Source organism: Hippichthys cyanospilos, chromosome 8 (genome assembly GCF_059441005.1).
Source record: "Hippichthys cyanospilos isolate Australia breed blue-spotted pipefish chromosome 8, RoL_Hcya_1.0, whole genome shotgun sequence".
NCBI lineage: Eukaryota > Metazoa > Chordata > Actinopteri > Syngnathiformes > Syngnathidae > Hippichthys > Hippichthys cyanospilos.
In genome coordinates this window covers 7,933,680-7,956,725 of record NC_142376.1, presented here as the reverse complement: position 1 = coordinate 7,956,725, position 23,046 = coordinate 7,933,680, and the positions used below count along the sequence as shown (strand labels likewise).

Here is a 23,046-nt window from a genome sequence, read left to right as displayed (position 1 = left end):
TGTGGTTATAGCCAGCATTTTTGCGGAACTGCAATGTTTGGTTAGTGGTTAACCAAGGTTAAATAAGCAAACTTGGTAACATCTTCTGCCAGCGGCACCTTTCAATCCCTTGCTAAAAAGCGACTTATCAGTGGGCGTCACCTACTTAATGGAATAGTGGGTCAGACCTGCTGACTCTGTCAAGAATTAGGTGTTGTGCACTCAGGGATTAGTCCTAATAAGCTTCCCTCGTCTGCTTCAAACGACATGTCTTGAGCACGAATTCCGCCCACCATTTGGGCGATTTTATGCGGACTATGGACAGGATTTGTTACCTGCTGGTTATAGTTTTGTTTCACTTGCAAGGATCCGAAGGTTTTTCCCAATGTTTGCGAGGGTGCAGCTGTATAGAAGATCGTCATGGAAGGTAAGATTTAATCTACATGCGGATGACCTTGTCTCTGTGTCTGTCTGGCAACCATGACCTTGAGTTTAGCCCATGTTCTAAACTTTAATTGATTTTCAGACACAGCCCTGTAGCTATTTTTATTTTTCCTATTTTCAGGGCTCTCAAATAATCTATTCTCAGGGTCAGGGTTAGTTCTTTCAAACATGCTGTTCCATAAAATCACAGAATCAATAGTTATAGTGGTTTTCAGAGATGGGAAAATCAAGTCTAGAAAGTTAAAACCTTGCCACAGTTTGGCTTTAGCCACATGTGCTTTCACTAGACAGGTAAGTTACCACGCTCATTTGACTGCAAGTTGATTAGAAGCACCTGTGGCTAAAGCCAAAATGTGGCAGGTTTTTTTCACTCTGGAACTGGATTTCCCATCTCTGATAAACTTGATATAGGTGTAATGCGTATAGGTCTAAATTAATGCTTGAATGAACTCACAGGTCTCTCATATGCATGGAGGAGAACGCGTTCGGGGCCATACCAGAGAACATTCCCCATGATATGACCAAAATCCGGATAGAGAAATCCCACTTCACCGAAATCAAGCGCGGGGCTTTCTCCAGAGCGCCCGGTTTGGAAAACCTATGGTTGAACTTCAATGACATTACCTTAATCAACTCAAAAGCTCTGGAAGGTTTGGGAAACCTTACTGAGCTCCGCCTGCAAGGGAATAAGCTCCGCTCTGTGCCATGGACAGCGTTCGAGGACACTCCGGGCCTAAAGATCCTGGACCTAAAGCACAATCAGATGGATGTGCTGCCGGAGCACGCGTTAAAAAATTTGCCCGCTTTGACTTATTTGGACTTATCTTTCAATCGGCTTACGGTCATATCCAAGGAGGTCTTCCAACACTGGCCCCTGTACCAAAAACTGCAGACCGCGGGGGAGCAAGCGATGAGCTCATCCGTGCCGAACGTCATCCTAGCACTTCACGACAACGCCTGGCTGTGCGACTGCCGCCTCAAGGGCTTCGTGGAGTTCATCCGCTCCCTCAGCCCCCCGATTATTCTGATGAATTCCTACTTGACCTGCTCCGGGCCGGACTTTAGGGCGGGTAAGTTCTTCCACGAGGTCGAGTTGCAGGCCTGCGTGAAACCCGTGGTCACCACCCCATCTGCCAACGTCAGACTACCAGTGGGTGCCAACGTCACGCTGCGCTGCCTCGCAAAGGCCCGGCCGGACCCTGCGGTGTGGTGGACATATGGCCTGAAGATAATCAGAGGATTTCATGGTAAGAGTGTGACACCCAGGCAGGCGGATCGCCTGCTATCTTGTGCTAAATTAGATACTTATACGCACATTTTAATCACAGACGTCTTCTATAAAGCTTCCTTTAAGAGGAGTCAATCTGGATGATGAGCCAAGCCACACAACATCGGTGTTGCAGATTATCGTGTGCAGCGTAGACTCGGTTGGCCGGTGTCAGTACCCGTGTTGGAACCGCACAACTGAACCTGCTCATTCTTGTTTGCAGGGGAAATTCTTTAAATCATAATTTTACCATTGCTGGTCTCCTCAGTTTATGATGGGGTCACCTATTTTGTACGTAATATGCCGTATTTTTCAGACTATAACGCACCCTTTATATTCACTTAATTTACTCCAAAATTGATACTGTGCCTTATAATCGGGTGTGCCTTATGTATGGAGGTCAAGCTGAAGTTGAAGTTTGACTTATTTGGCGTACTGGTTTTTCCCTTACTCTGTGCGCTTCATTTCCCAAAATAGACCTGTTCATTGACATGGTGCCTTATAATCTGAGGTGCCTTGTACCAGAAAAATATGGTACTTTAAGGACTTCAATGTGAAACTGCCAAAAAGGCTTTCTGAATTCTGAATTGCCTATCTGTGGTAAAAACTCTTCGCCGTATAGTGCTGTGATGAATGAAGGACTGAGTTATAGCAGAAGGGTCACTGTATACTGACAATGGTGTTCTTCAATTCCAGATCTTTAGTACTAAAACAATACTTGATATTCTTTCAGAATCTCAAGAGAGAGTGGATGAAGACACCATCAAATCCCTCCTGGTCATCCCTTCACTGCATGCAGCTGACCGCGGCGCATACACCTGCAGTGCCGTCAACTTTATCGGAAACTCCTCTGCGACCATCCAGGTGGACACCCTCTCTCCTGACGGCTCGCAGTCGCCGTCTCTTCCCATCTTATCAGCGGATGACGAGAACGTCTACATCGACATCCGCATCGCCAAACAGACTGTGCGCGGCATCTCCATCGAGTGGTTCGCCGTCTTGGACCATCCGAACCAGACATGGTTCACCATCCATTTGGGTCGCGCCAACGCCGACGAGAAGGAGACAATCTACATCGGCCCGGGCATCCGTTCATACTCCGTTTCTGATCTGCTGCCCGCCACCAAATATGAAATCTGCGTGACACTGAAGAACCAGAACCCGCGGCCCGGCCAGTGCTTGGTGTTCGTCACGGGAAGCGACATCACCGAAATGGAGCAACGGGAGAAGCTGATCCACATCGTGGTGATCATCCTCGCCATGGTGCTGGCCGTGCCCATCGGCATGTACGCCTGCACCACCGACACCAAGTTCACCTGCCTGGAGGGCCTGATGACGTTTTGGAAGAATCGGCGCGGCGAGAGGGGATCGGCCGGGTTGGAGCGAGAGAGGCAAGGCACCTTTGACAGCCTACAGGCGGCCAGCGACGAGGGCCTGGTCCGGAAAGAGTCCAGTGAGGACAGGAAGGTGAGGCGGAGGTCAGATGACAGGCCGCTTAAGAGCAAGGCCGACCACAGCAGAATCACTGCAGAACTATATTAAACAGCGGCAAACATTTTGCAAGCTATCGCGTTGTGAGTGTGATGACATCGTGTGATATTCTGCTGACACTCTCTACTCTCTCCTCTGTTCTAGGGCGGGAGGTTTGTTGAGAAGGTGTGATTGGTCAAGATTGTTATTCAAGGGATTGCACCAGTGTAGATATGTACTTCATTATTTCTCAATGTTTTTCTGAAATCATTCTCTTGTTATTTATGATGTTTGTTATTCTGCTGCCTTTGTGACTGCGGTAGGATCGATGGTTCTACATTGGTTAGGGCATTGGTCCCCAAACCTTTCTTTTCTGACAGGGACCAGTTCATGGTAGGATGGATATTTTGTGGATTGGAAGCCTTTCATTGATGGCGGGGTGGGTAGGGAGTCTTATGTAGAAATGAATCGTCTATGTGTCAGAGAGTATATGTTCCGATAGGAAAGACAACACATTTTTTCCCTAAATATATGCAGCCAGTAGCAAAATTACAGGCAACTGGTACTGGTTCACAAAACGGTAGTCAGGAAATGGGTACAGGTAATCCTTATTTAGCACACGGGATATTTCATGAGGAAAAAATTAATAAACAAATAAAAATAAAAAAATAAATAATAAATCATTTGTATAGGCCTTTTTTTTACACCGCTGAATACTGTATTTGATGCTCACCAACACATTTAAATTGAAAATTTTGTGGTTTTCGGTATGTCTGACAGAAATAAATGTACATATCATAACATATGATATCATATCATATCGTATCGTATCGTATCGTATCGTATCATATCGTATCATATCATATCATATCATATCATATCATATCATATCATATCATATCATATCATATCATATCATATCATATCATATCATATCATCGTCCATCCATCCATTTTTTTCACTGCTTGTCCAGTATGTTTTGTTGTGTTATATGCTTATTATATTATATGCTTATTATAATTACAAAGACACATGCTTATAACATGACTGAAGCATTGCCCTTTAAGCATTTCTTTGATATGAAATTTGACTGAATCACGAAAACTGATTTTTTTTAATTCTCCAAATAAACTCTTTAGTTTGACTAGTTGCTGTAGTCAATCATGTACTCGTGAAAATCACTGATAGACATGAATAAATTAATTCTGCCGTATTTACTATGTGTGTGTGTGAAATCTTTAACTCAACATCAAAGAATCATCATTATCATCATCATTTAACCACAAGATTACATGTAGAAAAAAAAAATGTCCATTTACCGTACTTTGTGAGATAATCACTGTTATGTCCTAAGTGACCAAACTGGTGTGTGTAGTGTGTGTGCGCTCCAAAGTTTCATCAGTTGATCTTTAATCCCCGCCTGCGTCATTGCACTCTTACAATACGTCACGGCTTGGATTTCTGCAAACAAACACAAACATGGCACAGCGGCAGCGGCCATGCGTCGGACATGATCTGTGCTGAGGAAAGCCAGACAGATGGCGCGGCGCATTTGTAGGCGTCACGTCCCCGGCCATTGTTCATTTGACTTGACAGCCAAACGCTAGCATCTTGAAAGATAACCACATCAGATCATCAAAATTCAAAACTGGGAGACCACATTTTTGTTGAAAATAACAATGAATAATTCCCGGGGAACTATACACAGAAAAGTTCATCGCTAGTCATATCTGGTGTCTAGTGGTTATGTTATTCTTTTCGCTAATGCTAAATGCTATCTCGGTTGACATTTCAAAAAACAAATGCACTCAATATTAGTCAGCTGGGTGTGTCCTTTGTCTAAAAGTCCCACATTGGAAACGTGCCGCCAGAAATGCTCAGCTCAACAGGGTTTGACTGCAACAACAGGCCAAAAGGACTACATTTCCCATGATTCATTGACATGAACGAAAGAATTGTAGTGAATGCAGCATGAATGTGAATAGCAAGGTACTTCGAAGTTAAATTTGTTTAAACGTTTTAATTGATTTATCGTATGAATCAAAAGCTTGCTGAGTATACTGAAAACAAAACAAACAAAAAACAGGACACTGGGAAGATGATTAAAACCGATGCGAAAGTTGGCAAAAAAAAAAACGCAACTTCTGGCCACCCTATGAAAAATTAACTATTTTTCACACGTTATCTGGTCACGTGTTGTTCCACCAGTTCTTTCAAAAATCTGCTGTTTAAAAATCCTGAATGTAAAACTGGCTATGGATGCTAACTGCTAGCCTGTCAATGGCCGTTTCAATTTTATGTTAACATAAAGCTTGCAGAGGCTGTTAATACAAAGACATGAGGTAGTTGTAAACAAGTTATCTTTATTTCATCCTTAGTCTGGCATTTAACTGCCTCTTTTTTGATGATTAATTTTTTCATGTATATATTGCAAGCCAAATTGAAAAGCCTTTCTTACTTAATGACACTTGTAACTTGAAAAAAAAACGCTTTCTCAAAGCCCAACTCTGAAAACATGATGAAGTGGGCTCCATGAGACCTGTCCATAGTTAGTTTCGGTCCAGCATCAGTGCTTTTTGCAACTTGCCACTATGTAATCCTCTGTACAGCAGTAATCCCAGCTGCCTCTTACATGGCATAATGCACGGTCATTTGGGCTGCTTCGCGTATTATTCCCTGTCCATTTCTCTTTTAATAGCCATCGAAAGTGTGTCACGATTCACTGTCATTTTTATTTGATTTTTTTTTTTTACGAATGTCTTTATTTCACTTTAAAATGCATGTACATAAATTCCTTTTTTTTAAAATGTAGAAAAAAGTTGAATATTTATATTTGTGAAGCCGAACCAGACGAAATCAGATGTACCTTTGGTTTGTAGCCAAGGCTGCAATATTGCAGAAAGATGAACAAGTTGGCTCTTGGATTAGCGAGGGTAATCTGCACATTTCGTGTTTTTATGTAATTTGGAAAATGCGCCACTGCTGCATGTTTGGCTTCAAAATGCTCAGAGGATTCTTTCAGTGTAACTTGGTAATTGGTAGTTTATAGAGTTGCATTAGGGTCAGAGATTTAGTATTCGAAAAAAATAAAAATGAAACTCAAAATTCACATGTTCATCTTGAATGTTTTCAAAATAAAATTGTAAACGTTTTTTTCCCCACTTCCCCTTACAAAATAGTACTATCGTAATATGTGGTCAGTTTTTAAAAAAATTTTTTTTAGTTTATTACAAAAATGTTTTATTGTGCGCTAAAAAAAGAAACTATATACATAAAACCTCCTACAATACTTGGCCAAGTTAAAAAAAAAACACACACAAAATAGCCTTACTATTCTAAACTATACTATACTTTAAAGTTTGTATGCCCCCCCCAAAAATAATATATATATATATATATATATATATATATATATATATATATATATATAATTATTATATTATTCTGTACATGTATATATGCCTTACTCTGGATGGTTAAAAATTTTATTTGGTTTAAACCTTAGAAAAATTGTGACCAGTTTCATTGAAAACTAAGCCCAATGTCAATATTGCTTATTTTTACTTAGACTTTTATGTCTTATATTTTTGAATGGAAATTTCAGATTTTATCTTAACAAGATTTAATTTTAACTTCATCCAGACGCAAATATAAAGTATCAACATAAATTTAACGTAAATTTGTTAAAAAAAGTCACACTTTTTATGTTTTGTTCGTAAGAATATTAAACTTGAGAGTTGCACTCAACCTTCACTGTTTGCCAGTCTACTGCAGAATATAAAACATATTCAACCTGCATTTTTCTCCTACTTTCAGAAGGAGGCGCTAGAGTGTATAAACAAACTAATTACCGTGTTAATCTGCTTCCTAATGGTACCTGGTGTCGAAATGTAAACTCAATGACGAAATAAACAGACACGTGTTTTGAGGACATTATTACTGTGGCAAAAATCCATCCAAAAAAACAAACCAGACATATTGAACATATTGTTGAAATGAGAAGAATTAGCAACCTGCTGGGATTAAAAGTGGCCTTAACCGGATCACTGCGGTTTCCTTCCTTTGGACCAGCTCAGGCTGATCCCTTTAGCCAGCGGCCAGTGTCAGTGAAATCTCCCCGTAAGGAGATTGCTGGGAAACCCAATATACAGTCTTGTCTCAAAGTGCCTTGAAAATCCCCGACAAGAGACTTTTACACACATAGGCAGAAAAACACGCTACAAGTGATTGAGAATCCTCTTCTGCTCCAGTCTCATTTTCAGTTCCGACACCAGCGCCTTGTTGACAGTGTCCTGCGCCGCCGACTTCCTCTTAGGCCGCGCCGCCACGGCGGCCGAGACGGTTGGCACCGCCCGCTTCCTCTCGGCGGGGACGTGGGGCGGCGGCGGGGGCGGGAGCGAGGGGGCTCGGGGCAGGGGAGGCGGCGGAGGCCAGTGCCTCAGCGCGTTGTTGTTGCGGTTGACGTTTTCCGCCGCGTCCCCTCCGTCCCGCTCGTCCTCCGCCACCTGGAACTTCTCCTCGGGGTTCTCGGTTCTCCGGAAGGGGTTCTTGAAGTTCCACGGGTGTTGGTCGCGGGGGCGCCTCCTCACGCGGCGGTTGGGAACCACGCGGTTGGACTTTTTGTTGCGTACGAAGGTGACGGTGGAGATGAGGACGGTGACGGTCACCATTAAGCTAATGACGCCTGCCAGCGCGCCTACGATATGCAAGGGCTTGTTTTTATTGTGCGCTAAAAATGATTCCAAAGTGCCCCCTTTGAGTTTGGTCTGTAAAAGAGCACAAGGAGAACGGACATCCATTGTCACACATTTGAAACCAGCTAGTGTTCCCTCGTACTATTTTGGCAAAGGTGTTGGAAACTCGACTAAATAAGCTGCCGCAAATAAGCGTAGGTATAAAAAATATACTGCATACACTTGAAATCAAAACACGCTAAATCTAGGTTATTATAATGAGGTTTTTTTTTTTTTTCAAGACAAGATCAGAGAGGTTGTCCAGGCTGAGATCATTCAGCATTTCAACATAATTTGGGTTGTCAATAAAGGGAACATACTGAGTGATATTGTGCTCCTTTACTCCTTTACAGACACAGCTCACTGCAGAACAAAGGAAATATTAGGAATGCACCGAAATAACAACGTTGGGCCAAAACTCATTATGATTGGCTGAAAACAAAACAAAACAAAAAAATCGCACATAGCCTAGCCAATCAACTTTGGGAACGAACCGTAACGTCCCAAGTGCGAGTCTAGTGATGAACATGAAAGAAAACTACGTACTAAAATATTATCCTTATTCAGTATTTCAACACCTGTTTAAAAGCGACTATTAATCAATGAGAACCATGAATGAGAATTTGAATGTTCTACAGTTTTGTGATGAATGTTATCGTAGTGAAATATAACTATGGAGGGTTGTTTTGGATTTATTGACACTGCAACCACTAGAATAGAAACCCAAGCCTGGTTATTCAGATAATGTAAACATATATTCATAGTAATTAAATTAATACTCTTCTTGACTTATGTCAGCTTTTAACTCATTCAATCCTCTTCAATATTTATTCCCCAAAGTCTTTTTTTTTAAGTGTTTGTCCAAAGGATGTTTTGATGATTATTTTTTTTGAATCAAGTAATCAATTAAAGGAGGTAATTAAGTACTAAATGAATCAATCACTTTAGGTCAATTGATGACTTTATGTAATTAAATAATAAAGCACATAATGAATTATCTTAGTACTTTAATATTTAAAGTAATGATGGAATAATTTAGTATTTAAGTTATTAAAGTGACTAAAGTATATATATATATATATATATATATATATATATATATATATATATATATATATATATATATATATATATATATATATATATATATATATATATATATATATATATATATATATATATATATATATATATATATATATATATATATATCGGTGCATCCCTAGTAAATGGCCAAATAGTTTCAAAACGTTTACAAAGCAAACACCACTTTATGGTTGTGCTGATGATCTCAAGGCAAGCGTCACTCATGGCCTCCTGATAATCTTTCTGATCTTGCCCTGAGGTTTGACGCGGGATTTTTTCACAGAGTTCCAGTATATGAGAGTGGAAATGAAGATTGTGAGGGAAATGGCGAAGGTGACAGCGGTCATAAAAATCCCAAACACAGCCCCGGGGCGTTTCCTTAGTCCCAGGAAGTATGACATAAATCTGGATTTGACCTGGAAACATGACAATCACATGAAACCAAAATCAAACTAGTCTGACGGAAGTTTTTCGATCCAAACATGAAATTCAACACTTAAATAAACATTCTGGGTAAGAGAACTAAAGAAAAAGCACTTTAAGTTTCAATGTCAACAACTATGCGCTCATGTAGCAGTGCACACTAAATTATATGTTGCTCAATGATGCGCAGTGAAAAAAAAAAGACCACAAACTGCTCATCAGAGTTCTTTCTTGTGGCTATCAAAATGTATTTACAACCAGATACATTTGCTTCCATAACACGGAACTCCCTCAAATATAAATAGCACTCTTTACAAAACCCTAAAATAGAACATTCTTAAAAAATCATTTGATAGGAAGATCGACTGTTAGTGAGTGGGGCCTTCTGACACGGTTTTGCATTTCAGTAAAATGCCTGTTTTGGCTCCTTCATTACTTTTATTATAGTGTATAAGTTCTCTAGTGACCCTCGTAAGGATAAGCGCTCAAGATGATGGCTGGATGGACGTTTCTGAGCTGGCCGGCATTGAACAAGGCCACTCAGGGTGAGGTACGGCTTCAGTAAACGAGACACTTCACTCCCTGGTTGATATTTAATGATAAATTAGATTGTCGATGTGCCCAATGTAATTTATGTGCACATATTTAACTGTGGAAAGTGGAAAAAATACCTTTAAAAATTAATGTCACCATTTTTACATATGCATATCGGTAAAAATCTAAACATCTTTCCATACTCGGACATACGTGTATGATTATGAATGGATTATGAATTATGTACTTATGTCAGTATGTCAACGTACAATTGTCTACATATCGTACGCACATGTAGGCATATTCATGTATGAATACGTACATATACGTATATTAAGGTGTACCTACCAGTACGAATCTATGTATATATGGTGTGTCTATGTTTTGTATATGTTAGAGCATGAAAAAAATCTGTATTGAGCAGCAAATTGACTGCTGCAAACAAACGCGGAATTTTCTCATTCAGACTCAAAAGCACATAGCACGTACGTATATCTGTTAGCATGTTGGCTGTTCATTGTTGGCACACTGTGACTACGACTCCAAGAAGTATATATGATGACAAGGGGGGGTGTAGATGAAGTGCACCCTTTTACCAATATGATCAAATTAGATTTTTCCGTGTTTTTTAGCGAAAGCCTAATTCGAATGGATTCGGTGGTGAAATGGTCATCAAATAGTGATTGTGGATTTGGGGTACGGGTCTAAGGCTTATACAGTATTTATAATGGCTATAAATTCTTTGTATGTGGTACTTGGTGTAAGCACTTTATGAACCACTGTAATATACTCATTTTCAGGTGTGACGTTGGCATCAAGTGATTTCCACATGATTTAGAGTGTAATGTGAGGTTATGTAAAAATGTGGCTACTCACTGCTTCAGTGATGTCAATCTTGACTACGGCGGTGGTGCTGAAGGACGGCTGACCCTGGTCTCGGGCCTGCACCACCAAAGACCAGGTCAAGTCCTTCTGATTGGTGATGTTCTGTATGATGGCCATGGACTTGATGTACGACTTGAGGTTGATCTCGCCAGTGTCTGGGTCGATGTCAAAGATGTTGTTGTCCGGCTCGGCTTTCATGATGGCGTACTCGATCACGTTGTTGGGAATCTCCGCATCGTCGTCTACGGCCTGGGATCGCAACGACTTTAGAAGTTAACAACCCATTCTAGGGCAGCTTTTAGGCCAAGGGTGTCATCTTTTAAAAACACACTTTGCACACCCCCCATTTCAAAACCTGACGGATAATACTATCACCTCTATTTTGACTGGTGCTCCAATCACCATGGTCTTCTCCAGGAAGTTATCGTTGAAAGCAGGCGGGTGATCGTTCAGGTCCAAGACGGTGACAAACACCTCAGCCAGGCTGTACTTGCCCTCAGAGTCCTCCGCCTTGACGTAAAAGTTATACTTGGAGCGTACCTCCGCATCCAGGTTAGCCCACGGCTGTGTGTAGATGATCCCAGATGAAGGCTGGATCAAGAACCTGAAAATGAAGCACGCGTTGTCAAAATCCAAATAACTTCCAAAGAATTTAGTAGAGAGGTTGAACATGCCATGACATCCGCACTTCACAATATAAGATTCCTTCCCAGGTCTGTTAGCTTTATTTACCAAAACATAGGACCAAATATAGGACACACCTGTGTCAAATTCTGGTATTTTTTATGATACCGTGTATAAGACACTGCGACAGTTTAGCAAAGTATATAGTATGTATCATCTTTCAAAATTCTTCATGTTTTCTTGTGTTCATATACCTAAGTTATTCATTTGTTGGGGCTTAAGTTGTTTTTTCTTTTCCTCGCGACGCAGCTCAAGTTCATTTTGCCATAAATACTCAAAGGTCACATTCATGTTCCACCAAGTTTATGATTGTGGTGTGTATATGTCAAAAGACCACATTTAATAAATGAATCAAATATGTCACAAGTGCAGACAGCTCCATACTTTGCCAGGCTTAATTGAATAAGCTGGAGCGTTACATGAAAAAGGAAGGACTTGGACATAGGTTCAGTCTGATTGCTTCTTTTATTGAAAATAATGCCGTAATATCCTCAGCTAACACAAGCTGCTGCTAGCTGCAACAGGCACTGGCTGCTATTGGCCAATTGACTGATATAAAAATACACATCCGTGTCAAACGTCCTATGAACTAAATGCTTTTTTTCATGTGTGATACCATAAAATAGCACATTAGCTAGGTAGCCGTTTTGCTAGCTTGGTATCTATTTAGCCAGATAGCTTGCTAGCTACCAGCGAGGACAGATAGCGATGAATGGATGGATGGATGGATGGACCAACCTACAAACAGTCCATTCATCTCAAAGAACCTGAAACCAACCAGATAACTGCTTTGAAAATACACCAAAATATGAGTTATTTTCTCTGAGGCATGCCAAAACCATTCCCGCCCCCCAAAAATAGAAAATGGAATATTTTACATAATCCTTCACATTTTCTCATTTTGCATTTCAACAACAATCAACGCGCGACATACATCAGTAACCCTCTTGATGTTGATTGAGTTGGATGTGTTCAGTTACTCTCGGATGACTTCGGCAGAGTGCACGACGGTTAGAAGTAAACAACCTTCTATTTTCGCCCCCGATCCCATTATCCGATTAACAAGGGCAAGCGACGGGGGAGCAAAGATTTCATGATCTCTTCCGGGCTCTAGACATTTACAGTGAAACATTAAATCGTTTTTTATTATTGTTGTTATTGTAGCGCATTCTTAGAAAAGGCTTAGAGTAGCAGATAGCAACTGAAAAGCCACTAAAGCAAACCTTACCACTATTGTTATTGTCTTTGCAAGATTAAGGTACCAGAGGCTGGGATTACACTCTGACATCCAGAGAAAAAAGTGACCCCACCTGAGCCGGGATTCTCTGGCATTATATAGATTCATGTGTAGAGGAGATCTATTAATAAAGTTGAGATGAGGGACAATACCAGGAATTTGACAAAAGGATGAGTTTTGTAATATTAAAATAAATCTGTTGTAACCATTGGCAGTTGCTCCGCTGCCCTCAATAACAAAAACATTATATTACTGTATACTGTACCACTAAAAAGGTATTGTTACTAGATGATTTAATACTATACTCACAAGTCAGCCCCAGAGCCATAGATAGAGTATTTCACATCACCCCATGGTCCTGAGTCTGGATCTATGGCCTAAAGAAGAACAGACCAAAAAAAATGGTAAAAAAGTAATACGAATAATTTAATCTTAAAATGACAATTTTAAACATTTTGTTGTGCTGTCATAACCATGGTGACAACACATCATATACAATAGTGGTCTTTGCAGTTTGTTGATTGTTTATTCGTTTTTATTTCGCATTGTTGTATGATTTAAAAACAAAATAACCAGAATTTTTAAAACATAGCAAACATTTGGGCATTGTAGCATTCTACTTTGCGACACATTTAAGTTAAATTGTGCTTTTGTAAATTTTTATAACAAGTAAAGTTATTTTTTTTCACAATTTGTCATTTTTTTTTAGGTTGTGTGCCAGTGTTCTTATCAATGTTTTTTTTTTTTTTTTAATGAATGGGTAGATGACACTCATGGCCAACGCTCCTCTTAATTATATGTCAATCGAGCACTATTGTAATGTAGTTATATACGTACACAGACTGGTATTTTGCCACCAAAAACACATCTTCACTGTTTTGGTTCATGTTTTATCGAAGGGGAAGACTGTTGAAATGTTTCAGATGGTACAAAAAGAAAAATGGTGTCAAACCGTGCGAGAATTTTCCTTATGTCCAAAATAGCTTGGTGTCACTCAAATGACCTATTTTTAAACAGTGATTACTTAAGAACCGATTAGGGTAGACTCTTACTTTCTTTTTCTAGGTAAAGAATCAAATTCAATCTTTCATACAGCAGCATTAATTTTTACATAGTCATGCAATACAGTTTTTTGTCAGCCTTGAAAAATGCATCAAAATGCTCGAAATTGGCTGGCACTCTAGGGGTCGGGAAAATGTTATTTATTGAGCCCCATGTGCTATGCTATCAAGAGGCTTTATTCGACTACGCCAGGATAACAAACACCCAGCAAAACTTCCTAGCAAGTCGAAATAATCAGAATACGATCAAAGAATGTACCTTTTTCATGTCTTTAAATGATTAATGGCCTTTTAGCTGACTTTCGAGGGGGGGAGTGGATACAAGTAACTTGAGTTTAGTTGCGGAATGAATTAAAAGTCAAGGCAACCACTGTGTTTTGTTTCGACTGAATAATCCAAAAAATGGAAGCGGTGTTGACAGGTCAGGGACATGATGTCGCAGTTATAAAAAAAAACGCTTGCTTGATGTCATCGTCGCATCATCATGTTCATCGGCTAATCTGTTGCATCAGCGAGGCCTGTTCACTGTCTCCGTGTGTGCAAGGTCACTTGTCGGCTGTTCTTTTATCTGATTGAAATTGCCTGGGATCAAGGCAGTGAGCCTTTGCCGGTGTTCACGCAACGGGAGGATTTGCGAGGGCGGCGCTGAGCACATGCGGCGCTCGTGTTCAAGGTCGACCAAAGTCAGAATATTGCTGCCTTTTTCTGCCTTGGATCAATCAGCCAGCCAGTGTTTCGATAACATTCTTAACTTGACCTTAAATTTGTCCAGAACGCAGTATGTCTACTCATATTTTGTCCAGCTTAAAAAACGAGAGGAAAAAAAAAACAGGGAATTTGGTGTTACACAACAAAATGAAAGTGATAGCCATCTGGCAGCTTCTCTCGGCTAGCTTTTATCTACATGTTTTTACATATTATCCCTACCTCGGCACCAAAAGTCTACATTTAGGGAATTAAAGCCTCTTTCTGGCATTTTGCTCAAATCGAGCATTCCTCTTGAGCTGGCAGTGACGTTCGCTGATGCGGGGGTATTTTTAGAAAGGGATGATGGCCGACTTACCAGGACGGACACGACGTTGGAGCCGCCAGGTGAATTCTCCGGAATCCTGGCGATGTAGTAGTCGGAGGAGAATTTGGGCGCGTTGTCGTTGGTGTCCAACAGATGGATGATGATGTCGGCCGTGGAGCTGAACCGTTCGGGTGTATCGATCTCAACGGCAAGCAGCTAGAAGAGACAAAAGACTAATAAATGCTGGAGAAAATACTGCTTTGTTTTTAATTGATAACAAACACACTTTGTATGTGAGGAAGTGATGTTTCTCATAATCCATGGCTGCTGAGTCCTCCACCAGGATTGTGACTTGGGCTTCGTTCAGTACTGTCTGTGGGACCACCCGGAGCATTCTTCCAGGCCCAATGAGCCTCAGGTTGAATTTTGCATTAGCGCCCTAAAAGTACATAATAAATATAAGTGCTGTACCATATGAAAAAAACAAAACAAACAATAAAAAAACTTTTATATCCACATTTAATATCCTGAAAATAAAATCCATCTTTATATAGAATTATTCATTATTCTTACACGAAATGAATGGTACAAATAGACAGTAAAATAAAAAGAAAAGAAATAACAATATGGAAAAATACATATCCGAGAGGAAAACCAATTTTCAAGGAATGCACACAATGTGTAATGATGTGTACATTAAAAATAGAATGTTGTTTACAGCCTCTAATAATGCCATAAAAAAGTGTTTTCAGTTCTTGTACAATGGGCATCTAAACTCGCTCTTGTCACGCTTAAACCACAAGACGCGAGAAGATCAAAAAGTTGAACTTTTTTCGCGTGTCGCGTCAGCCAATCAGCTTCGGGAACGTTCAACGTCTCAAGCAGAGGGCAGGAACGAATCATGGTGGCTGCTTTGCGATGACCGGGAGCTATCCAACACGGCCAGCTGAGCTTTTAATACACAACAGAGCCAAGCAAGAGCACTCACCTGGCTTGTTAAAGGCAGAAGGGAGAACTTAGAACAACTGGTATCTGCAGCGTTTGCTTCCTTTTTTAACAGCTGTTGAACCGTAGTTACTGTGCTAAGCTAACGATAGTGCAGCACTGACAGTGCAGTATTTAGCACGGTATTGGCCACTTGATTGCGACAGAAACGTTTTTTTTTTTTTTTTGGCAGACGAGTATTGCGGTGAACACGAGGGACACGCAGTGTAAAAAAAAAAAGAAGGGGAAAATATTGGCTCTGCCATATCCCGGAAAAGTGAACGTTCTCAGCAATGCTCTCCTTTCCGGATCCACTGTAAAGTGCACAGCAAGCTCACTCCACTCCCCTCGCGTGATACTATTGCGTGAAAAGTGAACTGCATCTTGACCTCGCGACAAAACGCCTCGCGTAGAGCGTAAACGACGCGCACCATCTAAACGCAGCATAACGGTTATATCGAGAGCAAACATATAAATCAGCCCTGCAGAGTGAGGCTCAAGGATAAGGCAAAATATACTGTAGAAGGTTACAGTACAATATAATCACAATATAGCAATATAGCTTAAACATTTTGCAATGACATACCCCTGAGAAATATTTCTTAGCTGAGTACCCCTAAGGCTTAAACTGTGCAAAGGAATTTGGGGGAAAATTGTGTCTTTAATCACAACAAGCACACATGCACACATTCGGTTCCAAAAGAGTCCCAATAACACAATTCAGCAGCAAACTGATTCATATTCCAGAAAGAACTGTTTGTGCAACAGCTTTGAAAAGCATTAAGTTGGATTTGCTGATACCTTCAGAAATCCAAGATCAAATGCACCCCCTCAAGTGCACCCAAGGGTACCCGTACTTACTACATATTGATAAAAGTTCAAAACCACAAGTGTCCGAAATGTTCCAGGACAGGGATAACAAAAGATCCTTTTCAAAGTCAAACTACTAATTTGACCTTTCCCAGTAAACCAGATGATTTGCTCTTTCCAAATATCATTCGTAACTTTTCCGGCACACCTCTTAAATTGTGATATTTATATCCCAAGCCACGATCTATTGTAATGCATAGTATACGCAACATAATCCAAGCTACAAACAGTTGTTTCAATCAAACTAAAAGCATTGTATAGTACTATGAATGGCATTCCAGGAAACAATGAATAGAATATTAATCGGCGCAATCATATTTTTGTATCACATAGAGACTTGCATAAGCTGACAAACGGCACATTTGGCTCTTAATTTATGCCCTTGAACAGGATTGTGAGCGATAATGGCAGCTCAAAGGCGTCTCATAGCCACTCAGGTCAATAGGACTGTTCAATCCATTTCTCATTAGTGAAATGTGAACATGTGCGGTGTTACGCAACAGCAGTGTCCCTTTGTTTTGGTGTCCTCACCTGATCAGAGTCATTGACTGTGATTTTAAGCCCCCGCAGTATCTCCCCTTCCGGGGGATGCTCGTACATGGTGAGCTCAAAGGTGCTTTGGGTTCCATTTTCGCCGTAGAAAGTGGGCGGGTTGTTGTTCAGGTCTACCACGCGGATCACCACCGTGGTCTCACCGTAGTCCAGTAGACGACCTTTGGGACTTATTTCCGATGCCTTGGAAGAAGGGTCCAAATTAGGCCATATTAAAACATTTTTTGATCATGTATGCGTGTAAGCAGGCATAGACTGATAATAGATTCTGATTGTATGATAACTATGAGCTAGATTTTTTTTTTTTAATTTTTATTACCAGTAATTCATCTTGGCAAGTCCCTTCACTGGTGAGCTATTTTTAGAACTGACCCATTCCACTCCTCTATGTGTGCAGAGGGCAAAAAAACAAAACAACTACTGTCTAATCATCTTCAAAGAGGCAGCTCATTGACTTAACTCTGCAAGCAGCCAATCAAATTGTTCCCTGTTTAGACATCCCCTTGAAAACCAACAGAAATAAACCCCAACACATTACCAGCTGTGTAAAACTAACCTGTCTCACCAAGAATACATTTGTGTGTACTCACTTTGACTTTAATGTTAAAGATTTCTCGCTTCAAAAACATGGGACTTGTCAGTAGGGTGATCCGGCCAGTGGTCTCATTGATGCTAAAAACTCCATCATCGCCTTCAACCCAAAAAAAAAACCATGCAAACAAGAGCGGTAACATGTGAGAGAAATTTTTAGGTATACATTTTTCTATTTATTATGTGAGCAACACATACCTTCTTCAAAAGAATAACGAATTGGATTGGGATTTCCCACATCACCATCTTTAGCCACAACAGTGAAAATTTCAGAGCCCTGGAAAAAGATACAAAGAAAACTGTTAATTTTTTTAAATATATGAATACAAAGTGGAAATGACAAGTTCATTTGATTGCAAAAAAAGGCAAGCGATGCGCAATATATACTCACAGGCAGCGACACTTCATAAACGTAGCCAAAATACGGCGTCCCGATGAAAGTCGGCGGCGTATCTTGTGCATCTATAACGTTAATTGTCAGGGTGGCGGAAGAAGACAAAAACTGCTCTTTGCCGTTGAAAGTGCCTCCACCATCCTGCAAAAATTTCATGTTGTAGTTTGTTACAGATTTCTGCAAATTTTAAATAAAATCACAAAGGCTTCTTCAATGTACGGAATTAAAACCGCGTTGCAAAAACAAACTCGCGGAACCTTGATCAAATTTGTCAAATTGCATAGGTGTATCAAAACAAAATTGTTTTTAAATTAGCTAAATGTCAAATTTTGATGAAAAAATATTTAAGGGGTGTAGACCTCTCCATTAAAAGACGATTCAGCAATGATTCAGTCTGGTTCATTTTAGTGAGATGACGATTAAAATTGATAGTGTCAGGTTAAAGCTTTTCGCAAGTTTAATTTGTAACATGTAAAAAAAACATCCAAAGCTAGCAAGTTAATCAAATTTAGAGAATAAAACATCAACAACACCTAACCTACCGACATGCATGCCTAGAATGGGTCTTTTATAAAACAAAACAAAACAAAACAAACAAACAAACAAAAAAAACAACAATTTGAAAAGTATCTTGATGCAAGGGGTGCAATATGATTCAGAAGGTACATTTGAAAATGTAGATACAATTCTGTTTGGTTGATTCATACATTTATATTTTATATTGGTTTTAGTTATGCCCCTAATATATATGTATAGATAGGCCCCAGGAGAAAGAACCACCAGCTGCCACTGCTAAGTGCCATAACTACATCTTCACCTTTGAACATTAAAATACGTTGTGCTTCAGTCTACCTTTGCAATGACAATGACAAAATGCGTTTTTGTTTTCTCGTAGTCCAGCGTTTCCTCCAGCTTGATGCGAATGACTCCACTATGCCTGTCAATGGTGAACAAACTGGACTGCGCGTTCTGCAACAGAGAGGACAATAAAAGCAGGATTTAAAAAAAAGAAACAAAAAGAGCACACTGACTCAAAACAAGGTCACATGTGCGAAAGCCTCTCAGTTGAAACCCCATTATGAGCTCTCACGTGAGCGAGCACCCAGAGTGGGCAGATGAAAACATCCATGATACTAAGGGGCGGCTTGAACTAGGCCACAGAGTGCATTTCTCTTTGTCCATCTGGATGTAAGGAGCCCATATGCTCCATATATGCAGGTGAAAGCTGCCCCGGTCCAGATGTGCGCCGTCTCTCCGGTCCTTGCCACCACGGGCCAGATGCTCTTAAAAGCCCCAAAGTGCACACAAACGTTGATGGCCATTCGGTCGCCAAATCAGCCACACGTGCGCAAATGAAATTGTTATGTTAATCCTCGCAACTAATGCATGAACGCTCGCTGTGACACGGAGCAAATCATTGTCACCGCATCCAGGCTGGTCATCGCATGCATCGTTTGATTGCGGAAAATCATTCAAAATGGGTGTATACGTGTAGTGGCGTGATCAAAATTTGCGAGGGGATCGCTTGCCAATTTACCAGTAGGTAGTAGTTGACTGATCCACCTGAACCTGTGTCTTTGTCCACTGCCTGGGCTTTGAAGATGCTGTGTCCTGACTCTGTGGTCTACAATAAGCACACACATTAAAAAAAGATGATATAATGGAGCATTTACAGGTACAAAAATGTGAGGGGCCGATGCTATATAGCTAGCTACCTCTAGCTATCTAGATAGCTACCAGTATCCATCTTTCCTTCTAGCTATCTTGCCAGCTAGCTAAAGGCGGTTTGTAATCCATCCGTCCATCCATCTTGACAGCTAGCTACAATGTTGGTTTGTAATTCATCCATGCATCCATTTATCTTGCGAGCTTGCAACAATATTGGTTTGTAATCATCCATCCATCCATCCAGGCATCCATCGTGCCAGCTAGCTACAATGTTGGTTTGAAATCCATCCATCGAGCTATCTTGCCAGCTAGCAAGCTAGCTACAATGTTGGTTTGTAATCCATCCATCTAGTTATCTTGTTAGCTTGCCAAATAACAAGCGAGCTACAATGTTGGTTTGTAGTCCATCCATTCATCTCGCTATCTTGCTAGCTAAAAGCTTATATAGCGCTTTTCTACCTTGTGTACTCAAAGCGCTTTACACTAACTAGTCATTTACCCACTGATGATGCAGCATGAGGAGCAAGTGGGGGTTCAGTGTCTTGCTCAAGGACACTTCCACATGGTCTTGATGGTCGGGGGATTGAACCCACAGCCTCTCAGCTGGGAGACGACCGCTCTACCACCGAGCCTTGCAAGCCCAGGCTTGCCAGCTAGCAATATTTGTTGCAATATTTGTTCCATTGTAATCCATCCATCCATCCATCCATCCATCCATCCAATCAGTTGGCTGGCTAGCGAGCTAATATTAAATCCCACTTACTTCAAGGACATCAATGATGGCAGGCATGTTTTGGAACATGGGCTTTTCATCATTTGTGTCCATCACAAATATTGTTACTCTTTCCACAACCTGAAAAGCAAGAAACAAAGAGAATACAAATATTTTTAGGCACACAATTAGCCTCTTTTTACCATACTATGGAATTAGGGTATGCAGACAACAATAGCTATAAAATGGGAAACCAAGGAGCTACTCTTCTTTAGGTAACAAGTGACAATAGCAACTTGCTAGCTGATCGTAAAATCATTAGCAAACATTTCTTAACCATCAACCATTCGACATTGACTTTTTTGTTGCCATTTAGTTAAGAGTTTGGCTTAGGTGGAGTTCTGAATGTTTTGCTATTTCACACAGAGAATGATGGTACTGATACTGATAGGAAAGGATAGCGTTACCTTGCTCTTTCCATCTGAGATGCTGACCATAACATTGAAGGAGTCTTGTTTCTGAGCAGTGATAGAACACATTCAAATATTTATATTTCCGAACTCTTAATTTTAGCATCTTTAAACCTCACCTCTCGATCCAGCCTTTGCACTAAAGTAACGTTTCCGGTTTTAGGATTGACCCTGAAGTATTCCTTGGAACCTGGGTCAAAGGAAAGGCCGTAGCTCACTTCCTGGCCCTCCGGGTCGGTGCCATTAAGGCAGTATATTTGTGTACCTAGAAGGAAGGGCAATAATTTGACATTCTTGTTATTTATAATGAATCTTTGACTAAAATGCTTTAAACAGGTTGCCCCCAGCAGTATATGGAATACGTGATGTACATGTCACACATCACAACATCTGCCGTCTGAACATCTGAACGTCATTTTGGTAAGCCAACCTTACCAACAGGCGTGTCCTCCGAGAGGCTGAAGAGTGCCATGTTGCCGTTATTGCTGTACGGTCCATTGTCAAAGAAATACGGGGCAAAGTCTGCTTGGGCTGACGGATTTAAAAGCAAAAGGATAGGACGGTTAGGAGGGCGCCTGTTTTTTAATGTAAAAGTGTACAAATAATTTGTTCACGTATGTAGACGGTTACATCATCACTTTCAATTTGACTACACTGCAATTACAAAATAAAACACACTTTTCCTACATTTCTGACTTTTGTTACCAATGAAGACGAAACAAAGTATTAAAAAAAAATTGTTTGTTGATGTCGTGCTATAGTACTCTAAATTAATTGTATAGTCTTGCCAAGAATCGTTTTTACAGCTTTTGAATAGAAGGCCATGTGCCCTTTATGACTACTTAAAGTGACATTAGCGTTTGAAAACTCTTTATACCTCATCTTGAAATACTTTGAGGCAAGTAAAATTCACAATTTAATTTAGATTTAATTCAATTGAAGCCAAAAGATCCTTTTAGTTATTATGATTTTGTTACGGCATAGCTAACAGCTATCTGCTAGCTAATGCTAGCTAGCTCATTTCACACGTTAATGAAAATAGTTATATTTAACTACTTTACTGAAATAAACTTGAAATAAGATTATTATTTTGCACTGTAGGACAGCACAATAAAAACAATCAATTCATACTTTTTTTTAAACTGCTTTTGACATTTAAATACAACAAATGTATCAAATATTTGTATATCTTATAAGGGCTACCAAAGTTCTACTTCTTTTACCCAAGTATCATTCAATATTTTATGCTGTACAAGACTAGATGGAACTAAGATTCTCCTCGGTTCCTTCAGGATTAAAGATGTGTTACGTCAGTCTCCCTGGAAAACATTTATTTAAACAGATCTCAGATGAGCACAATAAAACTTTTTGTGTTTTTTATTGTAATTTTACAACTGTGCTGAGCCTGAATCTGCTTATGAAAAAAAAAAAAAAACATTTAAGTATCTCCCCATTGTCCGCTCACTCTGAACCACACATTTATAAATTCAAATAGCAAACTCACCCAAGCAGACGTGCAAGAAAGCAAAGAGCAGTGGCAAATGTTCGATCTTCACATGCTTCATCCTTCAAAACATGAAGCGATGAAGTCGCACCATGAAGGCGAGCGCATGAGGTGCGCCTCTCAAGGTGTTTGCTATCCGACTGAAGGCAGATGCTCGTCGGCTAATCCAATGACACTTCTTATGGGCTTTGCTAGCCACCACGGGACAGACCTGGAGATCCAGGGTCCATAAAAAAGAACATCTACCTCATATTTGTGATTCTTTTGTAGATGAGGACCTGCTACTCATAGTTGTGTGAAGTGTTTGTATTTTGTGTGCACTGGTGTCAAATTGTTTAGTTCAAGTCCATGACTAATTGTACTACAAAAATAAACTGACTTTTAAAATTAATCTCAGTCTAATTTCTCAATGTAACTTAGTTTAATCGACACACCGAATGCTTGAGGCCAGAGGTTACTTGATGTTGTGCACCATCTGTTGCGCA

At 40.2% G+C, this 23,046-nt stretch overlaps 2 protein-coding genes across 4 annotated transcripts; one reads left to right on the top strand and one right to left on the bottom strand.

Annotated features, from left to right (window-relative positions):
* Positions 1 to 198: 198 nt before the first annotated feature.
* On the top strand, positions 199 to 4,374 carry lrit2 (leucine-rich repeat, immunoglobulin-like and transmembrane domains 2). 2 transcript variants are annotated; one of them, XM_088421327.1, is made up of 4 exons: positions 199 to 406; positions 880 to 1,670; positions 2,424 to 3,157; positions 3,326 to 4,374. In XM_088421327.1, the coding sequence occupies exons 1-4, from the start codon at positions 288 to 290 to the stop codon at positions 3,350 to 3,352; spliced, it is 1,671 nt and encodes a 556-aa protein (XP_088277453.1). In that variant the 5' UTR covers positions 199 to 287; the 3' UTR covers positions 3,353 to 4,374. The 2 variants fall into 2 exon arrangements, with proteins under 2 accessions (XP_088277453.1, XP_088277452.1); XM_088421326.1 differs by having other exon boundaries at positions 2,424 to 4,374.
* Positions 4,375 to 7,079: 2,705 nt separating this feature from the next.
* Positions 7,080 to 22,700, bottom strand: cdhr1a (cadherin-related family member 1a). Of its 2 annotated transcripts, none has more exons than XM_088421324.1 (17): positions 22,562 to 22,700; positions 21,493 to 21,588; positions 21,177 to 21,322; positions 21,055 to 21,105; positions 20,639 to 20,728; positions 19,745 to 19,831; positions 19,060 to 19,176; positions 18,205 to 18,348; positions 18,012 to 18,090; positions 17,813 to 17,913; positions 17,202 to 17,405; positions 15,103 to 15,255; positions 14,868 to 15,032; positions 13,053 to 13,120; positions 11,198 to 11,426; positions 10,814 to 11,071; positions 7,080 to 7,927 (listed from the first exon to the last, which is right to left on the bottom strand). In XM_088421324.1, the coding sequence occupies exons 1-17, from the start codon at positions 22,620 to 22,622 to the stop codon at positions 7,379 to 7,381; spliced, it is 2,598 nt and encodes an 865-aa protein (XP_088277450.1). In that variant the 5' UTR covers positions 22,623 to 22,700; the 3' UTR covers positions 7,080 to 7,378. The 2 variants fall into 2 exon arrangements, with proteins under 2 accessions (XP_088277450.1, XP_088277451.1); XM_088421325.1 differs by lacking the exon at positions 7,080 to 7,927 and adding an exon at positions 9,113 to 9,396.
* Positions 22,701 to 23,046: the final 346 nt, after the last annotated feature.